At 35.9% G+C, this 27,325-nt stretch overlaps 1 protein-coding gene across 2 annotated transcripts in view; it reads right to left on the bottom strand.

Annotated features, from left to right (window-relative positions):
- Positions 1–5,885: 5,885 nt before the first annotated feature.
- Positions 5,886–27,325, bottom strand: part of LOC123533952 (myotubularin-related protein 4-like) — a 58,018-nt gene continuing 36,578 nt past the window's right edge. For both annotated transcript variants that reach the window (XM_045315945.2, XM_045315946.2), the window contains 11 exons: positions 26,636–26,749; positions 25,656–25,840; positions 21,521–21,640; positions 20,751–20,862; positions 18,081–18,276; positions 16,729–16,914; positions 15,800–15,967; positions 12,655–14,112; positions 11,690–11,917; positions 10,417–10,604; positions 5,886–9,867 (listed from right to left, as the gene is read on the bottom strand). In XM_045315945.2, coding sequence (XP_045171880.1) covers positions 9,675–9,867; positions 10,417–10,604; positions 11,690–11,917; positions 12,655–14,112; positions 15,800–15,967; positions 16,729–16,914; positions 18,081–18,276; positions 20,751–20,862; positions 21,521–21,640; positions 25,656–25,840; positions 26,636–26,749 — 3,148 coding nt within the window. In that variant the 3' untranslated portion in view covers positions 5,886–9,674. The remainder of the gene's footprint in view (positions 9,868–10,416; positions 10,605–11,689; positions 11,918–12,654; positions 14,113–15,799; positions 15,968–16,728; positions 16,915–18,080; positions 18,277–20,750; positions 20,863–21,520; positions 21,641–25,655; positions 25,841–26,635; positions 26,750–27,325) is intronic.

Here is a 27,325-nt window from a genome sequence, read left to right as displayed (position 1 = left end):
ACTGGGTCAAGTCCCATAACTCTGACATGTATTTTGAGCAAATTATGCCCCCTTTTGGACTTAGAAAATCCTGGTTAAAGTTTTACATGCAAGTTACTATCTCCAAAACTAATGCAGATATTAGATTGAAACTTCACTTGTGTCTTCGGGGTTATAAAACTAGCTGATAGAATCAAGTCCCATAACTCTGACATGTATTTTGGGCAAATTATGCCCCCTTTTGGACTTAGAAAATCCTGGTTAAAGTTTTGCGTGCAAGTACATACAGCTATTACCAAAAGGCATATAGCTTTGAAACTTATTTATTCTTTTTCTAGGTCAGTTACCAACCTCACTGGGTCAAGTTCCATAACTCTTAACATGTATTTTGAGCAAATTATGCCCCCTTTTGGACTTAGAAAATTCTGGTTAAAGTTTTACATGCAAGTTACTATCTCCAAAACTAATGCAGATATGGAATTGAAACTTAACATGCTTCTTCGGGGTTATTAAACTAGTTGATAGCATCAAGTCCCATAACTCTGATATGCATTTTGGTCAAATTATGTCCCGTTTCGAACTTAAAACTCTTTTGATATTTAACATTTTGGGTAATAACTTCCTGCTTCTGCGACAATATTTCGAATAGTCGAGCTTGGCTGTCTTACGGACAGCTCTTGTTATTGTACAAGCTACCTTATTCAGTTAAACTTTTTTTTGCATTATCTGTTTACATGCACTTATAAATACTAGTATTTAAAAGATTACGAAGACAAAACAAAATTCTTCAAAGTAGTAAAAAAAGCCTCATGTGGACCAGCATATTTTTCACATTGTTTACAATTTGTTTCTTTTATTCCATCCGGTTATTGTGTCACATAAGGTCCTATAGCATTGTCATGTTACCTATCCATAGTCAGTTTTATCTTGTCCTTATACATTTTGAATGTCACATTTACGATATTTTAATCAAAAGTGAAAACATGGACATTGAAAACTTAGTTTTTGTTAAGATAGTTCTACATATTCGGGTATTATTTTTTCTGCGAGGTGGAATTTGTTTAGGTCTTCTTTTTTCTTTTTCAGAATATACATTAAAAATGTGGCAAATAAAGAGATAGGGTTGTACGCCGGATTTATTTTGCTAGGCTGATTTGAAAACCTATTCTGGTAACATCTGTTTAAATAGAAAATTTTCTGTTAAATGTTATAAGATTTTAATGAAATTTATCAATTGTAAATGAACATATTGTCTATTATATGGTCAAAAGGTACTGGTCCATGAGCTTAGTTTTGATATGCAGTATTTGCACAGGATTTACTAGATCTTTGGATTTCATATGAATTTTAAGACGTCATTTGGCATTATTTTATACATCAACCAAAATACACATCAAGATTTTGGTTAACATCTTTTATCTTTTGAAAGAAAGAAATATGTTGCCAATTTTATAGATGTATACACTAGATGACTTTTACTTGTAAGACTATTTTCCTTTCCATATGCAGTGTCTAGGCTAATTCCACATTATCTGGATAAATGGCGTTATGTCACGAGTTTCGGTTTATCAAACTTGGACGACCTACTTCCTGGTTTAGTAATGTTAATTTTCATATTAGTATTCATTTTTTGTATTCACAGACTTTAAATGGTATGTTGTCCCTCATTTTATTTAGCTTGGATGAATTTTATTGATCAGTTTGAAGTACTAGATATATTCTTTGCAGACCACTTAATTTTAAGGTAGTTCTGGTACTACTAGATATTCAGCGAATAAAAAAAAGATAGGTTTTTATTTAACTGATAACATTTTGGACCTCAAGCAAGTTTTCGTAAGGGAAGTACACATGACTAGGTAAATCACAATCTTGGTAACAGTTTCACTGATAAAACAAGAGCTGTCTACATAGACAGCACACATGATTATTTTGTTACTGAAGAGTGAAATAGGGTGTACCTCAGGAAACGAGAGCTATCACTTTGAACAGTGATGTGCATGATGATGTTTTGATAAGAGTTTGAGTCAGATCCATTCAGTAATAAATGCAAAACTTAACCAAGAAATCTGATATTTTCTAAGTCCAAAAAGGGCCATAATTCTTGCAAAAAGCAATATAGAGTTACGGTACTTGCTGTGCAGAGTCGGCTTTTAATGGTGAATAACTGCTCCAAGTTTTAAAGCAAAAGCTTGGAACGTTAAGGAGAAAAGTTGACCTAAACGCAAAACTTTACCAAGAAATCTGATGTTTTTTAAGTCCAAAAGGGGCCATAATTCTTGCAAAAAGCAGGATGGAGTTATGTTTCTTGCTGTACAGAATCAGTTATTGATGGTGAAAAGTGTTGCAAGTTGTAAAGCAATACCTTTGATAATTTAGGAGAAACGCTGACCTAAACAAACAAGAGGGCCATGAAGGCCCTGTATCGCTCACCTGACCTATTGACCTAAAGATCATCAAGATCAACATTCTGACCAAGTTTCATTAAGATATGGTCATAAATGTAGCCTCTAAAGTGTTAACTAGCTTTTCCTTTGATTTGACCCGGTGACCAAGTTTTTGCCCCCACATGACCCAGATTTAAACTTGACCTAAAGATCATCAAGATTAACATTCTGATTAAGTTTCATGAAGATACAGTCATAAATCTGGCCTCTAGAGTCTTAACAAGCTTTTCCTTTGATTTGACCTAGTGACCTAGTTTTTAACACACCTGACCCAGATTTAAACTTGACCTATAGATCATCAAGATTAACATTCTGACCAAGTTTCATTAAGATATGGTCATAAATGTGGCCTCTAAAGTGTTAACTAGCTATTCCTTTCTATTTGACCCCCGTGACCTAGTTTTTGACCCGACATGACCCAGATTCGAACTTGACCTAAAGACCATCAAGTTTAACATTCTGACTAAGTTTCATGAAGATATAGTCATAAATGTGGCCTCTAGAGTGTTAACAAGCTTTTCCTTGATATGACCTAGTGACCTAGTTTTTGACTCCATCTGACCCAGATTTAAACTTGACCTAAAGATCATCAAGATTAACATTTGGACCAAGTTTCATTAAGATATGGTCATAAATGTGGCCTCTACAGTGTTAATTAGCTTTTCCTTTGATTTGACCTGGTGACCTAGTTTTTGACCCGACATGACCCGGATTCAAAATTGCCCTAAAGATCATCAAGTTTAACATTCTGACTAAGTTTCATGCAGATATAGTCATAAATGTGGCCTCTAGAGTGTTAACAAGCTTTTCCTTTGATATGACCTAGTGACCTAGTTTTTGACCCCACCTAACCCTGATTTGAACTTGAGCTATAGATCATCAAGATTAACATTTTGACCAAGTTTCATTAAGGTATGGTCATAAATGTGGCCTCTACAGTGTAAACTAGCTTTTCATTTGATTTGGTTCGGTGACCTAGTTTTTTATCCTACATGACCCAGATTCAAACTGGACCTTAAGATCATCAATATTAACAACCTGACCAAGTTTCATGAAGATACAGTCATAAATGCGGCTTCTACAGTGTTAACAAGCTTTTCCTTTGATTTGACATGGTGACCTAGTTTATGAACCCAGATAACCAAATATCGAACTCGTCCAAGATTTTATTAAGGGTAACATTCTGACCAAGTTTCATTAAGATTGGGCCAAAAATGTGACCTCTAGAGTGTTAACAAGCTTTTTCTTTGATTTGACCTGGTGACATAGTTTTTGACCCCAGATGACCCAATATCGAACTCGTCCAAGATTTTATTGAGGGTAACATTCTGACCAAGTTTCATTAAGATTGGGCCAAAAATGTTACCTCTAGAGTGTTAACAAGCTTTTCCTTTGATTTGACCTGATGACCTAGTTTTTGACCCCAGATGACCCAATATCGAACTCGTCCAAGATTTTATTGAGGGTAACATTCTGACCAAGTTTCATTAAGATTGGGCCAAAAATGTGACCTCTAGAGTGTTAACAAGCTTTTCCTTTGATTTGACCTGATGACCTAGTTTTTGATCCCAGATGACCCAATATCGAACTCGTCCAAGATTTTATTGAGGGTAACATTCTGACCAAGTTTCATTAAGATTGGGTCAAAAATGTGACCTCTAGAGTGTTAACAGTCAAATTGTTGACGACGGACGGACGGACGGACGACGGACGACGACGGACGCCGGACACAGGGTGATCACTAAAGCTCACCTTTGAGCACTTCGTGCTCAGGTGAGCTAAAAACTTAACCAGGGAACGCAGACTCCGATCAAGTGAGGACAATAACTCATCATTTTTTATACGCCTGTCTCTGAAAGAGCGGAGCGTATTATGTGAACACCTACGTGTTTGTAGTATATCTCGGCCAAGTTTGATAACCAGCAAAATCGCCCCAGGCACTCTTGGATTATGGCCCTTGAATTACTAGAAAAAACAGCAAATTTAGCCTTGTCCGCTCTCCAGGTCAAACAGTTTTCTCCGATCTTCCATAAACTTGCAGATAATGTTTGTGGGCATAATATCTCAGCCAAGTTCGATAACCAGCCAAATTGCCCCAGGCACTTGGATTATGGCCCTTGAATTACTCGAAATCTGCGAATTTAGCCTTGTCCGCGCTCTAAGTTGAACAGTTTTCATCCGATCTTCACCAAACTTGCTGACAATGTTTGCTGGCATAATATCTCGGCCAAGTTCGATAACCAGCCAACTCGCCCCAGGCTCTCTTGGATTATGGCCCTTGAATTAGGCCAATTTCGATGACTGGTGTATTTTGTGACAGTCTGCCACTCTTGTTTTTCAAAAAATCGGATGAGCTAAACAAGATCAATCATAAGAATCATGAGAAAATACAGTTGAAAATTTCTTAAAGGTATATATATGTCAAAAAACACCTAAAAATTGGAGGTACCATCCATGTTGTACCACAGAAAATAATAAAAAAGTTAAAAGGGAAGTAATTAAAAACAATTATTGTAAGTGAACAAAAGAAGGATCTGCCAAATAAAAACAAGAGCACTGCAATGCAACGCAAATGCAGAGTAATATACACACAAAACAAAGTCATTTAACCTTTGACCCCCAAGTGTGACCTTGACCTTGAAATGAGCCATCCGAAACATGCGCTCTGCACATCGAAACGATGAGGTGAACATTTGTGTCAGGTTGCTTTGAAATCCTTCAAGGGGTTCAAGAGTTACAGCGCAGAAGGGATATTGTTAACAGACAGACTGACGGACACCGAGGCAATAACATAATACGTCCCTTAGGGCGTATAAGAAGAAACTGAGATCTTATGGTGATACAAGTTGTGTGCAAGTTTGGTTAAAATCAAATCATAAATGAAGCTGCTATTGTGCAGACAAGGTCAAAATAGCTAATTTTGGCCCTTTCAGGGGCCATAACTATGGAACCCATTATGGGATCTGGCCAGTTCAAGAAAGGAACCAAGATCTTACGATGACACAAGTTTTTAGCAAGTTTGATTAAATTCAAATCATAAATGAAGCTGCTATTGTGCAGACAAGGTCAAAATAGCTAATTCTGGCCCTATCAGGGGCCACAACTCTGGAACCCATAAAGGAATCTGGTCAGTTCAAGAAAGGAACCAAGATCTTATGGTGATACAAGTTTGGTTGAATTCAAATCATAAATGAAGCTGCTGTTGTGCAGACACGGTCAAAATAGCTAATTTTGGCCCTTTCAGGGGCCATAACTCTGAAACCCATAATGGGATCTGGCCAGTTCAAGATACGAACCAAGATCTTATGGTGATACAAGTTGTGTGCAAGTTTGGTTGAAATAAAATCATAAATGAAACCACTATCGTGCAGACAAGAAATTGTGGACAGACGAAGGGCGATCACAAAAGCTCACCCTGTCACTACATGACAGGTGAGCTAAGAAACAAACAGGACACACATACAAGCTCAATATGATTTATTTGAGTAATTTTCACATATATCACCATATAGAAGCACAGTTACCATAGAGAACAGAGTGCAGGCAGACTTGATGTCCATACAATCATGAAGACGCTAAATGACACCTCGTACAATGATGACTGGTTCCCAAAATTACAATTAATCATGTGACCTGATGATGCAAACGATAATCATGAAATTGTTCCATTTTTTTCACAAACAAAAATTTGAATTACTTACTTGAGAAAAAAAAATCAAACTTTATAAAATAATAATTTTTGATAATCATCATTAATTTCACTTGAAGCTTGTTCAATGTAAATGTTCTTTCACGCTTCATTGTTGCAAAACAGTACTGTTAGCATCCGATGAGTAAGAGCAAAAATGGTCTAAGAGCATATTGATAAAAAAGCACTTATGACTGTTTCGCTTTCAACCCTTGAGTTGCAAACAGTACTGCTAGCATCTGAAAACATACTGCAAGAAGTTGCGAAACAGTTGTTGACCTCCTAGCAGACATAAATTTTAGCTAATTTTCAGGCGATAGTTTTGCTACTGAAAATAAGTGAGATAACTAATGCTGGCTTCTTTGCAGTTTTTAAAGTTCACAAAAGATAAAAACAACATCCAAAAATAAATCAATGTCTTAAGTCTGAATTAAATACACATGAACCAGGGATGGCCAAAACCGCCAACTTTGCAATGACACCAGATCTTTAGATAATTGTATCAGAAGTCTAAAATAATTAAAGTTCTAGTAAGACCTGTTAAAATATGCAAATTACAACTGTGTATGAAATGAGTGTTTCTTCTGTTTTAACATCACACCAATTTGTAATATGGCGACTTTTCAACTTCTACTGGTTAATTTTCTATTTGAAATATATAATGTATCAGAGAATGATTAATTAATGTTAACAAAAAGTGATTAATGATTAAGCCTTAATTACACCATTATATATATTTAACTGTATTAGAAAAACTTCCGATTAAATCTAACAATTTATGTTGGAGACTGAGCTACACAATATTTGAATAAATAAACAAGTTAACTAAAATTTAATATAAACACAAACTGAGAAAAAAAATCACAGGCTGAAAAAAAAGAAAGAACATAAACTGTAAATAGTATTCTGTAAATTGTTGAACAAAATTAAACAAATTAATAGTACAATTATTTTGTAGATGCATTAGAAATATAGTACAAATAAAGAGATCAAACAAAAGTTACTGGTTAACAGATTCTGTAACAGCATTTTCTTTTTCATGAATTGTTCACAAGATTGTGATTTAACATTTTTACATATTCTGTTAATTGTCTTAAAACCAATGAAATTCTAACAAAGTACACCACTACTTTCCAAAATACTTGTAAAACAATTTTAGAGGTACGTTTAGGGAACCATTCCATTAATTCTACAGAATTTTTAGCTGATGCTTATTAGCATGCTGAGTGATTCCTTACATATATTTGTTATTCTAATCTCAATTTCTCTATTTGTTGAGTGACTTAAAAACTTGTTAGAAGATAAAGTTCCTAGAAATCAAGTATTTATCAAGAACCTTCAAACTAGGAACAATAGTATAAATCCATTTCAACTCCTTGTTTGCAAGTATTAGACTCAACAATTTTTTTTAAGTTCCACTCTCCTTGATTACGTAAAGAAATTACAAACATAAAATGTAGCATTAAATTCACAAAAATCAACTTGTGCATAAATAAATTGCTAACAAAAAACAACCTCAACTGGATTGTGTTTTTAAACCAACAACACAGTCTTAAAACTGTTTACTTAAAAAAAAAAATGTTGAATAATCAAACTTACTTAGTTTGAATAGAAAACTGATTTTTTTTTCATTGGAAAATTGAAAGGAGGAAACCTACCAGGGCAGGTATTCATGAACTTTTTAGTCTGAACTTCAGACTTCAACTTAAATATCCCACATATTTTATTCATCATTCAATCTGTAATGCTATTGTATTACTGAAGATTTTCAATGAAACAGCTTCACTCAAACCTTCATGAAATAAAAATGTGCAATTGTAAGAAAAAAAAGGCTAACAATAAAGTATCCTTTTTAAGTCGGTAGCTGCAAATTTCAGATCGAGAACACTGACCATGGGTCAAGATGATTGTCTATCCAGTACCTATTAACCTAGGTAACAACTCCAATAACAAATTCAGATTTATTTACCTTGTAAAGAAAAAAAAAAACTACTTAATACTCCAATTTAATCATGAATGTTTAGTCTGTTCCACAAAGTTTCTTGTTCAAGTTAATGTACCTGTAAGAACAATTTGCAATTTCCATTTAATTACATATTTTTCGTTTCCTATTTCTTCATTCTGTAGTTGTTACAATGTCTGTTGACAAAGAATATAAAAATATTTAAGAAGAGTGAAGTAATTGTATGGAAATTGCTGACTGTACTTGTCCATAACTTGAACATCTCTTCTACAAACAATGACTGACAGAATGTTACACAGGTATTCGTCTGCTGATATTCACTGACATTATGCTAACACAACAAATTTACTATTGTTCTTCTGTTCAAAGTGTATTTTTCTAACAGATATGAAGCACTTCATCGATTATGGCAACATGGAACACCATCTCTGATGCATTTTGCAAGTGTTCATGCCTATATTACTGCTCAACAAACTCAACACAAAAAAAAAACTACATGTTCCCTAACATTTTTTAGGTAGGACAATTTTTCAAACATGTTTTTGCTTTTTTTGCCAAAAGCTCTAAAATGTAGAGTCAAAGTAGGATACAGAAATGAGCTGACACACAAAAAGTAAAATGTCTTACCGTATAACTGGTTATTTTTGCGGGTAGGTAATTTCTGCGATATTTTGCGGGTCTCTTCCAGCCGCAAAAATTAAATTCGCAAATATTTCGTAGTTTGTATATCGGTTCGCCCAGTTTGTCGTCTCTTTTTACCTGTGTACTTTAAATTACTTAATCAATACATGTATCCCGCTAGTAGCCCCTTGCTTAACTTTAATTGATAAAGATTTGTAACACTAGCAGTAAAGTACAAAAGAATTTATCAGTTTATCGTGTACAATCAATTTTAGCCAGTTTGGTGTTTGCGATATTTCAAGCAAGATTTGTAAATTAATGGCTCTGCTGAAATACCTTGTTAGAAAGGTTTTAACTGTATTTTATGCATGAAATAAATTTTAAACCTGGTAACTTGTACCTCACTATACAAAGCCATGTCCCAAACATTAAAGCAACTCTCCATGGATAAATACAGAAATTAAATTAACCACTCTACAGAAATCCGCAGAAATTTAAATTGCGGAAATTAGTATACCCATTTTCATGTACAAAACGCAAATATTTTCACTCACAGAAATAACCAGTTATACGGTATCTTTAAAGACGTAAGCATAAAAACTGCAATTTTCATGCCCTCACAGCCCCATTCTAAGGATCATGTTAAACAATGGCGTGCCTCAAAACTCATTGTTTGTAGGTCAGCTGAATGGTTTCCATAAGAAAAATTTGAAATCTGAGCCATTAGAACATACTGAATTTCAGGGGTGTTTTTATCATATTGACTTTTGCTCAACTTTTGAACGATACAAGAGGTCTGAAGCCGTGCAGTACATACTTCTAGTTATGTACATACTTCTAGTTATAAGTGTGTTTTTTATAGTTCTTTTATTAAAGACAGTTTATCTCCTGGAATGAGAAATGAACAAATGAACAAAAACACTTGCAAAGTACACAAAGAGTAACTTCCACTATGAGAGCAAGTCCATTTAATTTATTCCTAGTTGGAGGCTGCAGCCGCCAGTGAACTCAGTTCCCCAATCCCGTTGTCCATTTCTATAACCGATTTCGTGAGTAGCATTGTAAGTTTACTGTAACATGTCTGGCATACACGCTCGTTTGTGTTGATCATCTGATGTGGAAGAGGGATCGTTTCGTTACAGCAAGAGTGGCAAAATATCTTACCACAATTTCTGAAATAAAAATTTTACACAATGGTAACAACATTGCAAAAACAACTGAATGTAGAAACCTAGACAGAAATATGGCTGGGTGAATGTAGCTGCCTCCAGCTTGTCATCTCATGACAAACATTTGTGCCAGGTTATCTGACAATCCTTCAAGGGGTTAAATAAATATGGAGCAGACATAAATTACTGACCTTTGATTATCGCTGTATGACCCTGACCTTGAACCAACATGACTAAAAGTTGTGTTCTGCTTAATGTAATGCATTCATGGCAAGCTGTTTTAAAAATATTCGAAGGGGTACAAAGATAAAACACTCGTTATCTAATCTCTAATCTCATTGTACGACCTTAACCTTGAACCAGTAAGACTAAAAATTGCATTCTGCATGTGATCTCATTGTACATAGTAAAAATAGGTGCCAAATCGTCTGAAAACATTTCAAGGAGGTAAAAAGATACAGAGCATACACAACTTTGTGACAGAAAGACAGACAACTGACCAAACTCGAATTCTGAGAGGCCAAAAAATGAAAAGTCGTTCTAATAAAGTACCTGCAGTGATGTTTTCGTTTAATCACGGTGAATTGCATTTCACAGCCAGCACACTGTGTAACCATGTGATCTGGTACCCAGCGTGTGACGTTAACTTCTGGGTCATCCATTTGGTCCCAGCTGGCATCTGAGGCAGCATTACTGTAATTGCTCTGTATTGACTGAAGATCACAACTGCCTGGGGACTCCTAGTGAATGGATGAAAGAAGTTTATAAACGTTTGAATCATCTATAATTTTCTAACTGCAAATATGGACTACCCTTTTGCCAGCTGGCTAGATAGTGTCTACACATGAAAGTACTCCACAGCTTTGCTAAGGGACATATGAAAATTATCGTTTTTGTTTCTAAAACAAATTTAGCAAACAAATTTATTAATGCTAACTATCTTGGTTGATTTCTGCTAAACTCTTATACAAGAAACAGAGCACACATGTAATTACAATAGAATACTGTATAACACATAATTCTGACAGCAGTTTTACATGGAACTATTGGTGGTCAAGGTCTGTTGAGCCAAAATAAATATCCACCAATTATTCAATAGCTGATGTGGTTGCTGCCAATTAATGGCCCAAGTGTAGAGAAAAAATCGGCAATTTCAATAATTATTCTATCAAATGAGAACTTTAAACATATTTACAGTTTTAACATACTGACACATCAAACACTACTCTAGAAAACCTGCCATTGGTGTGTTGCTTCCATTTATTACTTTTGAAAAGGTGCCATTTAAATCACAAGACCCTTCTGTTCGGACAATTAACCAATGTTCATTTTTAAACCACAATCACGTGATCATACTGAATCAACTGTACATAGTATTTAGCACAACTGTAGCTAGAACAAAGTGAACTATACATCCAGCTGAACCGGCTTTAACGGCCTGCAAGCAGCCAGTCAGCTAACTTCCTTGTTAGACTTTTTGCTCTATTAACTTGTTTTAAGCAGCCACCTGACCTTTAGCAGCCAGACTGTGTAAATTTAAAACAGCACCAAAATAAGACTTCACACTAAATCAATTTTAAAAAACTGCCAAATTTGGTTCAAACAAAATTATTTTTTTTACAGTTTAAGTTCTAGAACTTTTTAATGCCTCCTCTTTTCAGGTCAATACGTAACACTTTAACTTAAAAATGCCATTCCATATTAATGAGTTTCTATTTTAACAAATGGCAAATGGTTGGTCTAAATATGAATCTCATAACAACTGATACGTGTACCTAACTTAATTTGTAATCACAGTAAATCGTAAATCTTAATGCCAACTTACATTTCCATGTTTAAATTCTAAATTGCAGACGTCACCATTGCATGCTGATGCATGCTGGGAGAGCAGCCTGCTCAAGTAAATCACATGATCGTTCAGTCTGGTGATCTCTTGTTCATATTTCAACTTCATATTGCTCACTTCTTTCTGTACAGGATCGTTAAACTTGGTCAGACCATCAATATCAAGATGGCGACTTAAACCATGTCTGGGGACTGTAGATTCTAGGGACTGCAAAAGAATGTAATACTGTCATATAATCTACTAAATCATGTTTATTTGTACTGTTTAGTGTCAAGAGATACCAAAACAATTAATGTCAAATGATCGCTTTCCAGCTTTAACTGTGGAGAGACCTATGGTGCCCCACCTGGACATAAACTCGAGCACGGGTGACCATCTAGTAGTACCACCAACCTGCACGCCAGCTGGATAGCTGGATACCATGAAGAATTCAACGTCCTTAACAATTTCCAACCAACAACGGTGAGCGGCAAGGGCCAGCAACCTTAACCACTCTTTACCTGAGCTATCTATATAAAAACATTTCTTGATGCAATTAATTGGCCAAATATCCCAGAGATTACAGTCAATTTGTAACATAGCTACACCAGTATTTCAGTTATGAAACCACAGTCAGTGTTTCTAGACCCTCTACCAGTACTGACCTGTTCTCTGTAACTTCCCCACATTAATGCAAGATGGAGGACAAAACACTTAAGACTCAAATACTTCACACAGACACTTTATCATGCTTGGAGATTGAACTCATGACATCTAGTTTAACAGCTTTGTGCTCTGCTTACAAATCTAACAAGGCTGGCTTTGAGGGCCTTTTTATCTTTACATAATATGATTATGCATAGTCTTTGACTTATGCTAGTATTGTCTTGCTCTGTAAAAATATTTATAAATATGTTGAACAAAATGAAAGAACATGCATACGATGTAAACAATAGTATACTTACTTTACCATCACCAGTGCCTGGTGTTGGAGGACATGTTGAATTGCGTGACTGAGGACTAATTGGAGTGGGGTAAAGGGGCGGAGTCATACTCGTATCTACGTTCACACCTTTACACATTCCATTGGAATTCCTACACAGGCTATTCTGTGACAACACACATCGCAGATTTAGACTAGTTGGTAAGGGATCGCCTGTATTGAGCAAAAGACCGTTCTCTAAAACACGTGAATCTGATAGATCACTCGTACTGGTGCTAATACTGCTAGTGTTTTCTATTGTATCTTTAGTTACTTTATCACATAAGGACTGTAATGACGCTACTTTATAAACTTTCTTACTGCTATCACTTGCCACGGGAACCAGCGTGTGACTGCTGTCGCCATTTTGTAAATCTTCCGTTACAGTATCAGTCGAACTTTCCATGGAAGGGGCATATTTATCACTAATAGCAGTCCTTTGTTTTAACTTTGTAGATACAATTTGACTATTTATGGAGTCTGTATTACATCTATTAATGCTATTTGATGTTGGCAGTTTAGAATTTTCATCTTGTTCTACAGAATGTCCGTTTAGTACAGAATTATTTGCACCATTTCCTAGATTATCAGAAACTTCTTCACTTTCTGATATTGTCTCGATAGAGTTTTCACTACTTTCCTCAGTAGAATTATCAGGACTATAATTTCTATCACATGGATTTTCTCTATGACCATTCATTTCATGAATGTCATTGCCATTTCTACAGTCTTCACTATTATTTTCTGTCATGTTTTTAATTTTTTCAGATTCTTTAGTCTCATTACTATCAACTGTTTCACTTTCTTCATTTCCAACACCATTTAAACCATTAACATGACCGTTTCCTACATCACCATTTGTAATCACATCATTTTCTATTAAATCATCTTCAGTTTTAACTGAATTTTCACTTTCATTTTGCTGTCCAGTTTCAGCAATTAAACTTTTATCACCATTTTCAATATTATCAGTATCACCATTTTCCACTTTATCATACACTTTACTATCCACTTCTTCATCATGAAATCCATTCCCATTTATAGATACTTCACCATTACATAATGGGCTATCCAAATTTTTCATAGTGATGTCACCATTTTCACTCAGAGAGCGATCATTTTCCGAACTTTTCACAGACTCACTCGAGCAGCTTGTATCTCCAGACATTGCGTCCTTCAACAGTTTCTGAGTTTGCTGTTCGCAATGTTCCATTGCAATATTTGGATCACTTTTTCTCCGACTGAGACTAGAATTAAGGTCGCTATTCATTAACAAGTTTTCACATGAACGTGTTTTCTGTAAGCCAGTTGTTTCTGTGCCATCATTCGCAAGGCCATTCTGATTGCTTGTTTCCTCAGGACCAGCAAATGAGGAGTTATTAGACAGGTAAACAGAGGTCCATAACCTCAAACTTTGGACATGTGTTGCTGGAAACAACACCTGAAATGAACAAATAAAACATTCGTTACAAACTAGTTAAATACAAAATATTACATTAGATAAAATAACAAGAGGGTCATGATGACCCTGAATCGCTCAACTGTGTAATATGAGCTACATGTTTCAAATGTCAAACTGATGCTTAAATGTCAAGAAAGTCAGTAGGTCACATTCATGGTCAATTAAAGTCAAGTGACATGATATTACTTGGGATCATCAGGTAATTAAAAGTAAACAGTCTTGGAAATAGGATCAGATAATTTCTTAAGAATTTTTTCCTACATAACTCATATAATGACTACGGGTAAGTGACCCCGGGGTGGGGCCTCTTTTAACCCCTGGGGCATAATTTGAAAGATTTTGGTAGAGGACTACTAGACAATGCATCATACCAAATATCAAAAGCCTACATCTTGTGATTTCAGACAAGAAGAATTTTAAAGTTTTTTCCTATATAAGTATATGTAAAACTTGGGACCCCCAGGGCAGGGCCTCTTTTCACCCCAGGGGTACAATTTGAACAATTTTGGTAGAGGACCATAAGACAATGCTACAAACCAAATATCAAAGGCCAATATCTTGTGGTTTCAGACAAAAAGATTTTTAAACTTTTTTTCCTATATAAGTCGATGTAAAACTTGGGACCCCTGGGGCAAGGGCCACATTTGACCCTAGGGGATAATTTGAACAATCTTGGTAGAGGACCACTAGATGATGCTACATACCAAATATCAAAGCCCTAGGCCATATGGTTTTGTACAAGAAGATTTTCCCTATACAAGTCTATATAAACCATGTGACCCAAAGCCTACATTTTGTGATTTCAGACAAGAAGAATTTTAAAGTTTTTTTCCTATATAAATATATGTAAAACTTGGGACCCCCAGGGCAGGGCCTCTTTTCACCCCAGGGGTACAATTTGAACAATTTTGGTAGAGGACCATAAGACTGCTACAAACCAAATATCAAAGGCCAATGTCTTGTGGTTTCAGACAAGAAGTTTTTAAACTTTTTTTCCTATATAAGTCAATGTAAAACGTGGGACCCCCGGGGCGAGGCCATATTTGACCCTAGGGGGATAATTTGAACAGTCTTGGTAGAGGACCACTAGATGATGCTACATAACAGATATCAAAGCCCTAGGCCCTGTGGTTTTGGATAAGAAGATTTTTGAAGTTTTTCCTTTCGGTTGCCATGGCAACCAGAGTTCTGCCTGGAATTCAATTCTTTGAACAGTTTTGAAAGAGGGCCACTCAAGGGTTTGGTGTTATTCTGCCCAGTGGTTTTCAAGAAGAAATTTTTTTTAGGAAATGTTGACAGACGGACGACACACGACGGACATTGAACGGTCACAAAAGCTCACCATGAGCCTTTGGCTCAGGTGAGCTAACAACAGTATTTAGTTAAAAAAAGGTTAAAACTGAACCTTGCCAAAATATCCTGCATTACAACTAACTAGATTGTTTTTGAAAACAAATCAACATAAGCACATGATGTGAACTTTACTTTAAGTTAAGAGTCATGGTACTTATGGGCAATATAGGACCATCATGGCTGTCTTTATTTACCTTTGCTTATTAGTTATAGTTGCAGATAATATCCTTTAAGGCCAAAACATTGAAACTTTATGCCAACAAAAATCAATTCACAGTAGTTTTATGCAACTAAAAATTCTGTCTGTAGTTACCTCATGTTCCGGTGAAGGAGCAAACAGTTGATTATGGAAGTTTTTATCACTGAGTAGATTCCACACAGAGGCAGTGGACTGGTCCAATTTTACCTCAATACGATCCTGGACTGTGTTACATAGGAATGTTCCAAATAAGCAGGAATAGGTATGCTGCACCAATTTTACCTGAAACAGTAACATTTATATACATTTAGAAAGTGTATCATACAGGCTTGGCATTGAGGACATAATAAATACAGACTAACCAATGTATTTCTAAGTAAACATGGGCATTTCTAATCTTACGTGACTTGAAGGTCTTTCTTATGATAACGGTCTGTATTCTTTTAATATTATAAAGTAAACAAGAAACTAAATATTTCATTTCTGAACTGATATCAATTTGCTGAAATAAATATGGAGCCAAGCTGTTTAACAAGAGGGCCATGAAGGCCCTGTATCGCTCACCTGACCTATTGACCTAAAGATCATCAAGATTAACATTCTGACCAAGTTTCATTAAGATGTGGTCATAAATATGGCCTCTACAGTGTTAACAAGCTTTTCCTTTGATTTGACCTGGTGACCTAGTTTTTGACCCCAGACGAACCAATATCGAACTCGTCCAAGATTTTATTGAGGGTAACATTCTGACCAAGTTTCATTAAGGTTGGGCCAAAATTGTGACCTCTAGAGTGTTAACAGCCAAATTGTTGACGACGGACGGAAGACACAGGGCGATCACAAAAGCTCACCTTGAGCACTTTGTGCTCAGGTGAGCTAAAAATACTAATTCATATGCAAAATAAATTAAAGTCTTGTCACAATATGACATTTTAACACCAATATATAAGACTTTTAAAAGCAATTTATAATTCTGCCCCATACACAACACTTGTAACAGATAAGTACTATATAAGATGAAAGGAAACACATATTGTACTTACAAGAAAAGCTTCAGTGAACTCAAACTGGCAAGGAAATTGCACAAGAAGTTGATAAACACACTCCAGCCACTGTAGGAACACAGGACATCTCTCGTTAGGGTCCTCAGTGTGAATACCATTACCACAGCGGTCAGCAAACTTATGTCCAAAGTGAAGCCACTCTCTCTCAACCAATACTTGAAATCCCTAAAAGATGTCTAAGTTGTTAGGCTAATAAAGTATACAAATATTTCACGGGTTTTCAGACAAAATTTAGCCACCAACTACCTGACATATTAACATAACCAGTTTAGAAATTAAAACATTCTTATGAAAATACATATATTAAATATTGAATTTTTGTCAGAAGTATAGATCTGCTAGAGTTCTCTGGCATAGATGATAACATTTTTACATAAAAAATTGATTACCACATTGATTTATTTCCCCATTATTTAATGTAAGTTGAATGCAAATTCACTAAAGGAAGTAACTGTATAATACCTCTACACAATTAATTTTGAAAACCAGACATTTAACTGGCATCAGTGATAACCCCAGTGTTTCTCAAATTCTATTTTGATTTTGAAAGATAAGGCATATCAGCTCAATGTTTGTCGTTTTCCTGGACTATTGCTGTCGAATCATTTGATGTCGCGAGCACGAAATTTCATGGTTTTGATTAAAACAAATATTTTTGTGGGTACATAAATTCCTGGATTTCAATTTTTTAACATAAACTGAATGGAAATTTTGTTTGTTCCTTGGGATTTAACTGCATGGATTTACACAATCATGAAAACAACAACAATTTGTTCCCTTCAAATATAACCAGTTTCACAGCAGTAGATACATGTAAAAATTCTTGCTTGTAATAGTGTATTGGAAAAGTTGTGGATTGTAACTATGGCTGCAAATATAAACTATAGCTATGGTGTTCTAGAAAATACACCAGCTGCAAGCATCTACCAGAATGTTATATCACCTTCACCTCAATACAACCCACATTCACGTAATTCCCTGCATTTATAAAATGAAAAAGAATATTCTTTACTAAAGCAGTACTGTTGGCTAACCCACATGTTATGTGAGAACAACAAATGAATTTAGTCACGCACTTATGTTCTATTAACAGGATCAGCTTAGAACTCAACCCAGTCATTATTGTGCAATTACATCCATTTAATGTTCAGTTGTGAAAATTGCTGAACAAACATTAGCAAACTAATACTGGGTTATTTCTTGCTTACAAGTAACTGAGACTGTCGATCTGTAAGACAACACTGCGACTACGTGATAATTTCTTTATATAACCTCCAATCTTGTAGAACCAGGAATAATAACAGTACATATCAATTCAGTAGAATTTTTACCTCTACAGTGCGATAGTATGGATCTAACATTAGTTCTGCAAGGGAGATAATCTGAGGAGTTCTATCCCAACCATCAGAACAATGCACCAAGACTGGTCTCCCTTCTTTTTCATTCACACTGACAACCAAGCTGGCCACCTTCAGTAGACTGGCCAAGTTGTGAAGCCACTTTGTGTTCTCCAGTCCAGATAACCAACTGAAATTTTCATAGAAGAGAAATGTTAAGCACGAAAATCTGAACAAATCAAGGGTGTAGAGCTCAAAAATGTCTTATCAACATAATTATGCACAAACAGATAGCCCCTTTTGCTCTGTTCTGTCAATATATTACTTAACTATGAGCAGAATAAATATCTTACAAATATTTCTAACTGGTATTACTTCTTAGCAACAACATTCCTTAAGTCAACTGGACGGCTTCTTTATGTGAGGAAATTTACATAAAACACTCAGCAGTGAGGGGAAAATAATTTCTGTGTCAGCCACCTCCACCACTCAGCCGCCTCCACCACTCAGCCGCCTCAACCACTCAGACGCCTCAACCACTCAGACGCCTCAACCACCTCAACCACTCAGATACCTCAACCACTCAGCCACCTCAACCACTCAGACACAAAGGTACCCTGAAGAAGTGGCTAGTCTGACTAGGAAAATGTTCTTAGACATAAAAATTCTGTGATTTTAATCGAAGTGATTTCTGTTATAGCTGATAGTTATGCCAACATCTATCTTTTAACAAAGACATATAAGTGTTGTCAGTTACAAAATGAGCTGTCAGAGGTCAGCAAAACTTCACTAATCTTAAGCTTTGTCACCAGAAAATACCTAGTCAAATAAGGGAAAAGCTTTTGAGTAAAGTAAAATGTACAGTGAGTAAGTGTTTTAAGTTCCAATCCATTCCTACTATTGGTTACTGAAATACAAGTTTACTTATAACAAGAGCTGTCCGTAAGACAGCCAAGCTCGACTATTCGAAATATTGTCACAGAAGCAGGAAATTATTACCCAAAATGTTAAATATCAAAAAGAGTTTTAAGTTCGAAAGGGGACATAATTTGACTGAAAATGCGATATACTAAGTATGGTGTTCTGAATACAACAGCTGCAAATTACCGAGAATGTTTAACTTCAACTCAATAGCAATCCAATTCAGTATATCTTGCATTTAAAATTTAAAAGAATTTTCTAATCAAAGCATATTTGCTAACAACATGTTAATGTTAGCGAATTTGTCCCACTGTATGTTGTATATAGGACCTAGAATAACCAGTCATATATTTGCAATTACTATTAATGCATTTGTAAAGCTGAACATACATTAGCAAACTAAACTAGGATTTTGCTAAGTAATAGAGGTGGCATAATTGACACATAATTCATATCTCAAGTTTGGAACGTATAATTCTATCAACAGTATTTTATACCCTACAGTGCGATAGTAATGATCAATTATTCTGCAATGAGATATTGAGATTAGTAACTCGACAATGCAAAACTGTTAACCGTTTTTCTAACTGCAAAAGCTGGCATACCTCATAAACTGCCAAGTTGTGGGCACTTTGGCCCAGTCCAGATAACAATGATTTCTAGAAGAAAAAGTAAGCACGAATCAACAAATAAGGTGTTCAAATTCTTATCACTTTTATGAAAATAGCTTTTGACTTGTACTGCAAATAACTTATAACCAGAATAAATCACAAAAAACGGGTATTAATTTGCACAAATTCATTAAGTCAACTGACCCGTGAGGTAGGAATTTATCTAAAATAGAGAAAAAATAATTTCTGTGTATGCCTCTCACACTAGCCGTATGGTACTCAGACGCCTAAACTACCAAAATTCAAGTCCCCAAAAGCCATAATTGCAACAAAAGGTCCGAAGAATGGGCTGGTTGCTAGAAATGTTTTATAACAGTAAAATCTGTGAGTTTATTAATCGCATTAGTTTTGGTGATAGCTGATGTAAATTCAACAGAATCTTTTAACAAAAGCATATAATTTGCTCAAATACATGTTAGAGTTAGGAAACTTACTGAATTGTAAGCTTGTCCTAGAAAAAGAATATAATAAGTGTAAAGCTTTAGTTAAAGAAAATGTACGTGATAAATTAACAAGTTCCGATCCACCTACTAGGTTACTGAAATACAAGTTTTATTATGAAAAAACTTAACAACATTAGGATGTGAACACTGGAAGAGAGCAAAAGCTCTACCTTTTTGAATAGTCAATGAACTCTTTTGAATAGGTATAGTGACTTGAAAGGATGCCTGGTCCAGCAACAGGCTACAGTTTCTTATGCGAATACTATCTGAACAAATCCACATCACAGCTACAGTGTTGATTTCTAGGATGCTTACCTATCAAAGAGTCTATTTCACAGGCTTACCTATCAAAGAGTCTATTTCACAGATTGAACACCCTTCCCCCCCCCCCCACCCCCCAAAAAATTTTTTTTTCTGAAACCTGTTGAACAGTCAGTTGTAACTGTTGGGCAAAACATTTCAACATTTCTATTCTTATTCAATAAGATTCATACAAGACTTCAGAATGGCTTCAAAGCCAATACAGGAGCTAGAATAGTTTCTTTGTTTATCCTAAATGTTTAAAACTCTCATAGACTGTATGTTCCTTACATTACCCAGATACAATTTTACTTTCTAAAGATACATACCTAGCCTGGTCCACACCAGAGTTACAGTGATTTCTGAGGGTAAGAAAACTTTTCCTGACAGCATGTATATTAGCCAGGTTCATAAACTGTACTTCACAACTTTGGTAGTACTCTATAATAGGAAAAAGGAATATAAAGTCAAGATGCTTTAAGGCTGTCCTGAGTTACTTCATATTAAGAGAATAACTTGTACATAATTACATAATTACTTGCCAGTTAAACAGTTCAAAGATTCATTAATGTTTTACACTGTCAGTGAAGACAAAATAATAAAATAAATATTTGACAAAGTGGGAAACAATAAAGCAGACAAATATAGGTAAATCACTGTCTCATTAGCATGAATTTACAAGACAATCAATGATTCTATGCTGATTTACTAGTAGTTAATAATAGAAATTTGATAATCGAGAGATTACACTTAACTGATGGAAAGGAGCCTATATTTAAATCATTTACAGTAATTTCTTGCGACAGCTAAATAAATGTTGCTGCTAAACTGTCCCAGTCTTAATCCATTCATTTTAATTCTTGTATGAACACTTCTGACAAATATCTAGCATATGTATACAATTTCATGTGACTATACTTACTCTATGTAAAAATGCGACACAAAAACAAGTTACCCATTAATAAAAATAAATATAAAACCATTCTACTGATCAAAGTCACAGTACCTGTAATTTAAGCTAAAGCCAACAGGTCTTTCTTCAATGAAATATAAGAATTTCAGGATGTTTTTAAGAAGTAAAATGAACATGACTACATACCTGGACATTCCATACCCCCGCCCTTCGCTCTGTTAGCAAATGCAGCACTATAGGATCTACAATCTATAATCAACATTTTCTTTGGCTCCAAACTCTCCTCTGAATCCATGGTCGAGGAATCTGCAATGTTAATATTTGACATATGTATAAAGTTTATGCAACCTCATGCATTTATAGGAGTAAAAAGGTTTACAGTTTTAACACACAAACCTTTTTTATTCAATATTCTAACTCTGCCCCATTAACTCTTATTAAAACGGCATGTAATAATGCAGCACACTCAGTTTGTATGTCACAATTATTACGTCAAAGCGTTAAACTTCATAGCGGCTTGCAGCACACTCAGTTTGTATGTCACAATTATTACGTCAAAGCGTTAAACTTCACAGCGGCATGCAGCACACTCAGTTTGTATGTCACAATTATTACGGTCAAAGCGTTAAACTTCATAGCGGCATGCAGCACACTCACAATTATTACGTCAAAGCGTTAAACTTCATAGCGGCATGCCGCACACTCAGTTTGTATGTCACAATTATTACGTCAAAGCGTTAAACTTCATAGCGGCATGCAGCACACTCAGTTTGTATGTCACAATTATTACGTCAAAGCGTTAAACTTCATAGCGGCATGCAGCACACTCAGTTTGTACGTCACAATTATTACGTCAAAGCGTTAAACTTCATAGCGGCATGCAGCACACTCAGTTTGTACGTCACAATTATTACGTCAAAGCGTTAAACTTCATAGCGGCATGCAGCACACTCAGTTTGTACGTCACAATTATTACGTCAAAGCGTTAAACTTCATAGCGGCATGCAGCACACTCAGTTTGTACGTCACAATTATTACGTCAAAGCGTTAAACTTCATAGCGGCATGCAGCACACTCAGTTTGTACGTCACAATTATTACGTCAAAGCGTTAAACTTCATAGCGGCATGCCGCACACTCAGTTTGTACGTCACAATCTTTACGACAAAGCGTTAAACTTCATAGCGGCATGCCGCACACTCAGTTTGTACGTCACAATCATTACGTCAAAGCGTTAAACTTCATAGCGGCATGCCGCACACTCAGTTTGTACGTCACAATCATTACGTCAAAGCGTTAAACTTCATAGCGGCATGCAGCACACTCAGTTTGTACGTCACAATCATTACGTCAAAGCGTTAAACTTCATAGCGGCATGCCGCACACTCAGTTTGTACGTCACAATCATTACGTCAAAGCGTTAAACTTCATAGCGGCATGCCGCACACTCAGTTTGTACGTCACAATCATTACGTCAAAGCGTTAAACTTCATAGCGGCATGCCGCACACTCAGTTTGTATGTCACAATTATTACGTCAAAGCGTTAAACTTCATAGCGGCATGCAGCACACTCAGTTTGTATGTCACAATTATTACGTCAAAGCGTTAAACTTCATAGCGGCATGCAGCACACTCAGTTTGTATGTCACAATTATTACGTCAAAGCGTTAAACTTCATAGCGGCATGCAGCACACTCAGTTTGTATGTCACAATTATTACGTCAAAGCGTTAAACTTCACAGCGGCATGCAGCACACTCAGTTTGTATGTCACAATTATTATGTCAAAGCGTTAAACTTCACAGCGGCATGCAGCACACTCAGTTTGTATGTCACAATTATTATGTCAAAGCGTTAAACTTCACAGCGGCATGCCGCACACTCAGTTTGTACGTCACAATTATTATGTCAAAGCGTTAAACTTCACAGCGGCATGCAGCACACTCAGTTTGTACGTCACAATTATTACGGTCAAAGCGTTAAACTTCATAGCGGCATGCCGCACACTCAGTTTGTACGTCACAATTATTACGGTCAAAGCGTTAAACTTCATAGCGGCATGCCGCACACTCAGTTTGTACGTCACAATTATTACGGTCAAAGCGTTAAACTTCACAGCGGCATGCCGCACACTCAGTTTGTAGGTCACAATTATTACGGTCAAAGCGTTAAACTTCACAGCGGCATGCAGCACACTCAGTTTGTAGGTCACAATTATTACGGTCAAAGCGTTAAACTTCACAGCGGCATGCAGCACACTCAGTTTGTATGTCACAATTATTACGTCAAAGCGTTAAACTTCATAGCGGCATGCAGCACACTCAGTTTGTATGTCACAATTATTACGGTCAAAGCGTTAAACTTCATAGCGGCATGCCGCACACTCAGTTTGTATGTCACAATTATTACGGTCAAAGCGTCAAACTTCATAGCGGCATGCCGCACACTCAGTTTGTATGTCACAATTATTACGGTCAAAGCGTCAAACTTCATAGCGGCATGCAGCACACTCAGTTTGTATGTCACAATTATTACGGTCAAAGCGTCAAACTTCATAGCGGCATGCAGCACACTCAGTTTGTATGTCACAATTATTACGGTCAAAGCGTCAAACTTCATAGCGGCATGCAGCACACTCAGTTTGTATGTCACAATTATTACGGTCAAAGCGTCAAACTTCATAGCGGCATGCAGCACACTCAGTTTGTATGTCACAATTATTACGGTCAAAGCGTCAAACTTCATAGCGGCATGCAGCACACTCAGTTTGTACGTCACAATTATTACGTCAAAGCGTTAAACTTCATAGCGGCATGCAGCACACTCAGTTTGTACGTCACAATTATTACGGTCAAAGCGTTAAACTTCATAGCGGCATGCAGCACACTCAGTTTGTACGTCACAATTATTACGGTCAAAGCGTTAAACTTCACAGCGGCATGCAGCACACTCAGTTTGTACGTCACAATTATTACGTCAAAGCATTAAACTTCACAGCGGCATGCAGCACACTCAGTTTGTATGTCACAATTATTACGTCAAAGCGTTAAACTTCACAGCGGCATGCCGCACACTCAGTTTGTATGTCACAATTATTACGTCAAAGCGTTAAACTTCACAGCGGCATGCCGCACACTCAGTTTGTATGTCACAATTATTACGTCAAAGCGTTAAACTTCACAGCGGCATGCCGCACACTCAGTTTGTATGTCACAATTATTACGTCAAAGCGTTAAACTTCACAGCGGCATGCCGCACACTCAGTTTGTATGTCACAATTATTACGTCAAAGCGTTAAACTTCACAGCGGCATGCAGCACACTCAGTTTGTATGTCACAATTATTACGTCAAAGCGTTAAACTTCACAGCGGCATGCAGCACACTCAGTTTGTATGTCACAATTATTACGTAAAAGCATTAAACTTCATAGCGGCATACAGGAAAAGAACACCACACACAAAAGGCAAAATATTTGATGAATATCTTCAAATATGTAGATAACAATCCTGGGTAAAGTGTTAGAACCGAAATAATATACATCTCCAATAGTGATTTCATTGTTTGTCCTTTTGATGTGTGTTATAATATTACTTGGGCTACATCCCCGTGATAAACCGGTCTACAGGTTTATGTTTTTGAATTGTTCAACAAAATCAAGTAACTAAAATGTTTTAGATACAGCAGAGTTAATTATCAACAAATACGTTAGCAGATAATGGGCAAGCAATCAGCTAAAAGAATGAATAGGTACCCTTTTTTTTATATACTACTTTACATCAATTAGGAGCTTTAATAACTTTTCTTTTTCAGATAACACATCAATAATTTTCTATTTGATATAAAAACACCTTTGTGAGAGTTATTATAGGTTATGTATGTTAGAGAATCCCATCCTTTAGAGAGCTGCAATATTCTTGTGATTTAATATCACACATAGACAACATTCTGGAATTATATTCAAAGCTTACATAGTTCTATATAATCTCTTGGGTATACACTCCCTTGCAGATATATCTCGTAACAAAGATTTACTCCTTGCAAGCATTAGCTGGCAAATCACGATTTATTCCTATTGAAAGCCTGTCACTTGTAGGTATCAAAACAGAAAAAAATCCATTTCTGGGAATTTCTGTCTCAAATGACATAATAATTCAGTTTGGCAGCAAGCTTTCAGAAATAACTGACTGAAAAACCGGTACCTTGAAATTGAATACAGTTGTTTTTGTTGTTTTGAACATTTAATGAATGAGGAGGTTTTCATCCAAGATTTCAGCAATGGAAAAGGGCAAATCTCTGATGAGATATATGAAATAAAACTCACCATCTGAACTGAGATCTGATCCACTACCGTCTTCCCTTACAGAATGTTTATTTCTTGAACCTGGATTCTCAGAACATGCTACAGGAATGGCATTAAGCAAGTTCTCATCATCTGTATTCCTCCAACCGAAGAAACCCATCTCTGGTTGACTGGACCGCACTAACACTGCACCATTTCTACAGTTTCTACAATACAAATTATTGGTTTATAACAGTTATTACAATGCAACAATAAAATCTTATGGAAAAATGTTGTGACATTCATGAATCAAATCAAGTATCTTTTGTAATCAGTAATCATTATCCTTATTCATTGTTTTAATTCGGGAGGAGTAAGAGGTGCAATTTTTTGTGTCAAATCTTTTTTTGAAGTAGTTCAATGACAATGGGCAGATAATTTTCTACTATAGTTCACTTTTCAAGTTTGAAACTGACAAATCTGTGTCATCATTTTAGTCAAAACCAATACTGTCTATGTTAACCAAATGAAACGGTTACAGAGCACCCTTTATCACAGGAAAAAAATGGAATTATTTTTGAAATTTCATGAACCTTTTCATCAGGTCCAAATGAATCATTATCTTATGGCTGTTACAAGTCTACTAACTTTTTTATTTTCCAAAGCATGGCTTGATCAGTCATAAGACATAGAAATTAACATGAAAAACAACCAACAAAAGTGTAAGAAGTGAATTACAAACTTGATAACTAGTATGATATTACTTATTCTGGTTTAATCAAGTTCCATAGAACTGTTCAGTTCAGAGATATAAGTAAACACTTTCACAGGAACATTTAATCATTCACTTAACCAAGAACTGATCATATTAAAGCTGTTTAAGCACTTTTCAAGGTAATAAAAACAAAATGCTATTTTTGGTTCATATGGGAAATAAAGTAGAGACAAGAAAGTCTAGAAGAACACAAATCCTATCCATTCCTGCAAGATTAATCAATGTCTGAAATAAATGCAAAAATTACCTCCAAACAACAGATGGAAATCTCTGCAGTGCTCGGAATCCAGCAACTTTCTTCAAATTCTCATCTGATATGTCCTTTGGTACAATGTGTTCTGATGGGTAGGATGAACATAGCCTGGAAGTAAACAAGTCGGTTTGTTACACTGGTTCTCTGTCACATCCCATACATTCAAAAATTCTTACAACTGCATGATGCAGTTCATACACTGGACAGCACCAGCACCTTGCAGCATGGTGCAGTTCAAACACTGGACAGCCCCAGCACCTTGCAGCATGATGCAGTTCATACACTGGACAGCACCAGCACCTTGCAGCATGATGCAGTTGAAGAATCTACAGTTTTACACTTTTTGCAGCATTGTGCAGTTTAAATATTTATGTCACTGCACTTTGCAGCATTGTGCAGTTCAAATAACTATGACATTGTAGTTTGTAGCATTGTGCAGTTCAAATATTTATGACACTGCACCTTGCAGTGTTGTGCAGTTCAAATAACTATGACATTGTAGTTTGTAGCATTGTTCTGTTCAAATATTTATGACACTGCACTTTACAACATGCCCTTCAATTATCTATGACACTGCACCTTGCAGAATGGTGCAGGTCAACTATTTATGTGTGTGTGTGTGTTTGGGTTTAACGTCTTTTTCAACAATTTTTCATTTATGACACTGTACCTTGCATCATGAGG

This window comes from Mercenaria mercenaria, chromosome 12, assembly GCF_021730395.1.
Source record: "Mercenaria mercenaria strain notata chromosome 12, MADL_Memer_1, whole genome shotgun sequence".
Classification (NCBI taxonomy): Eukaryota; Metazoa; Mollusca; class Bivalvia; order Venerida; family Veneridae; genus Mercenaria; species Mercenaria mercenaria.
This window is presented reverse-complemented; position numbering and strand designations above follow the sequence as displayed.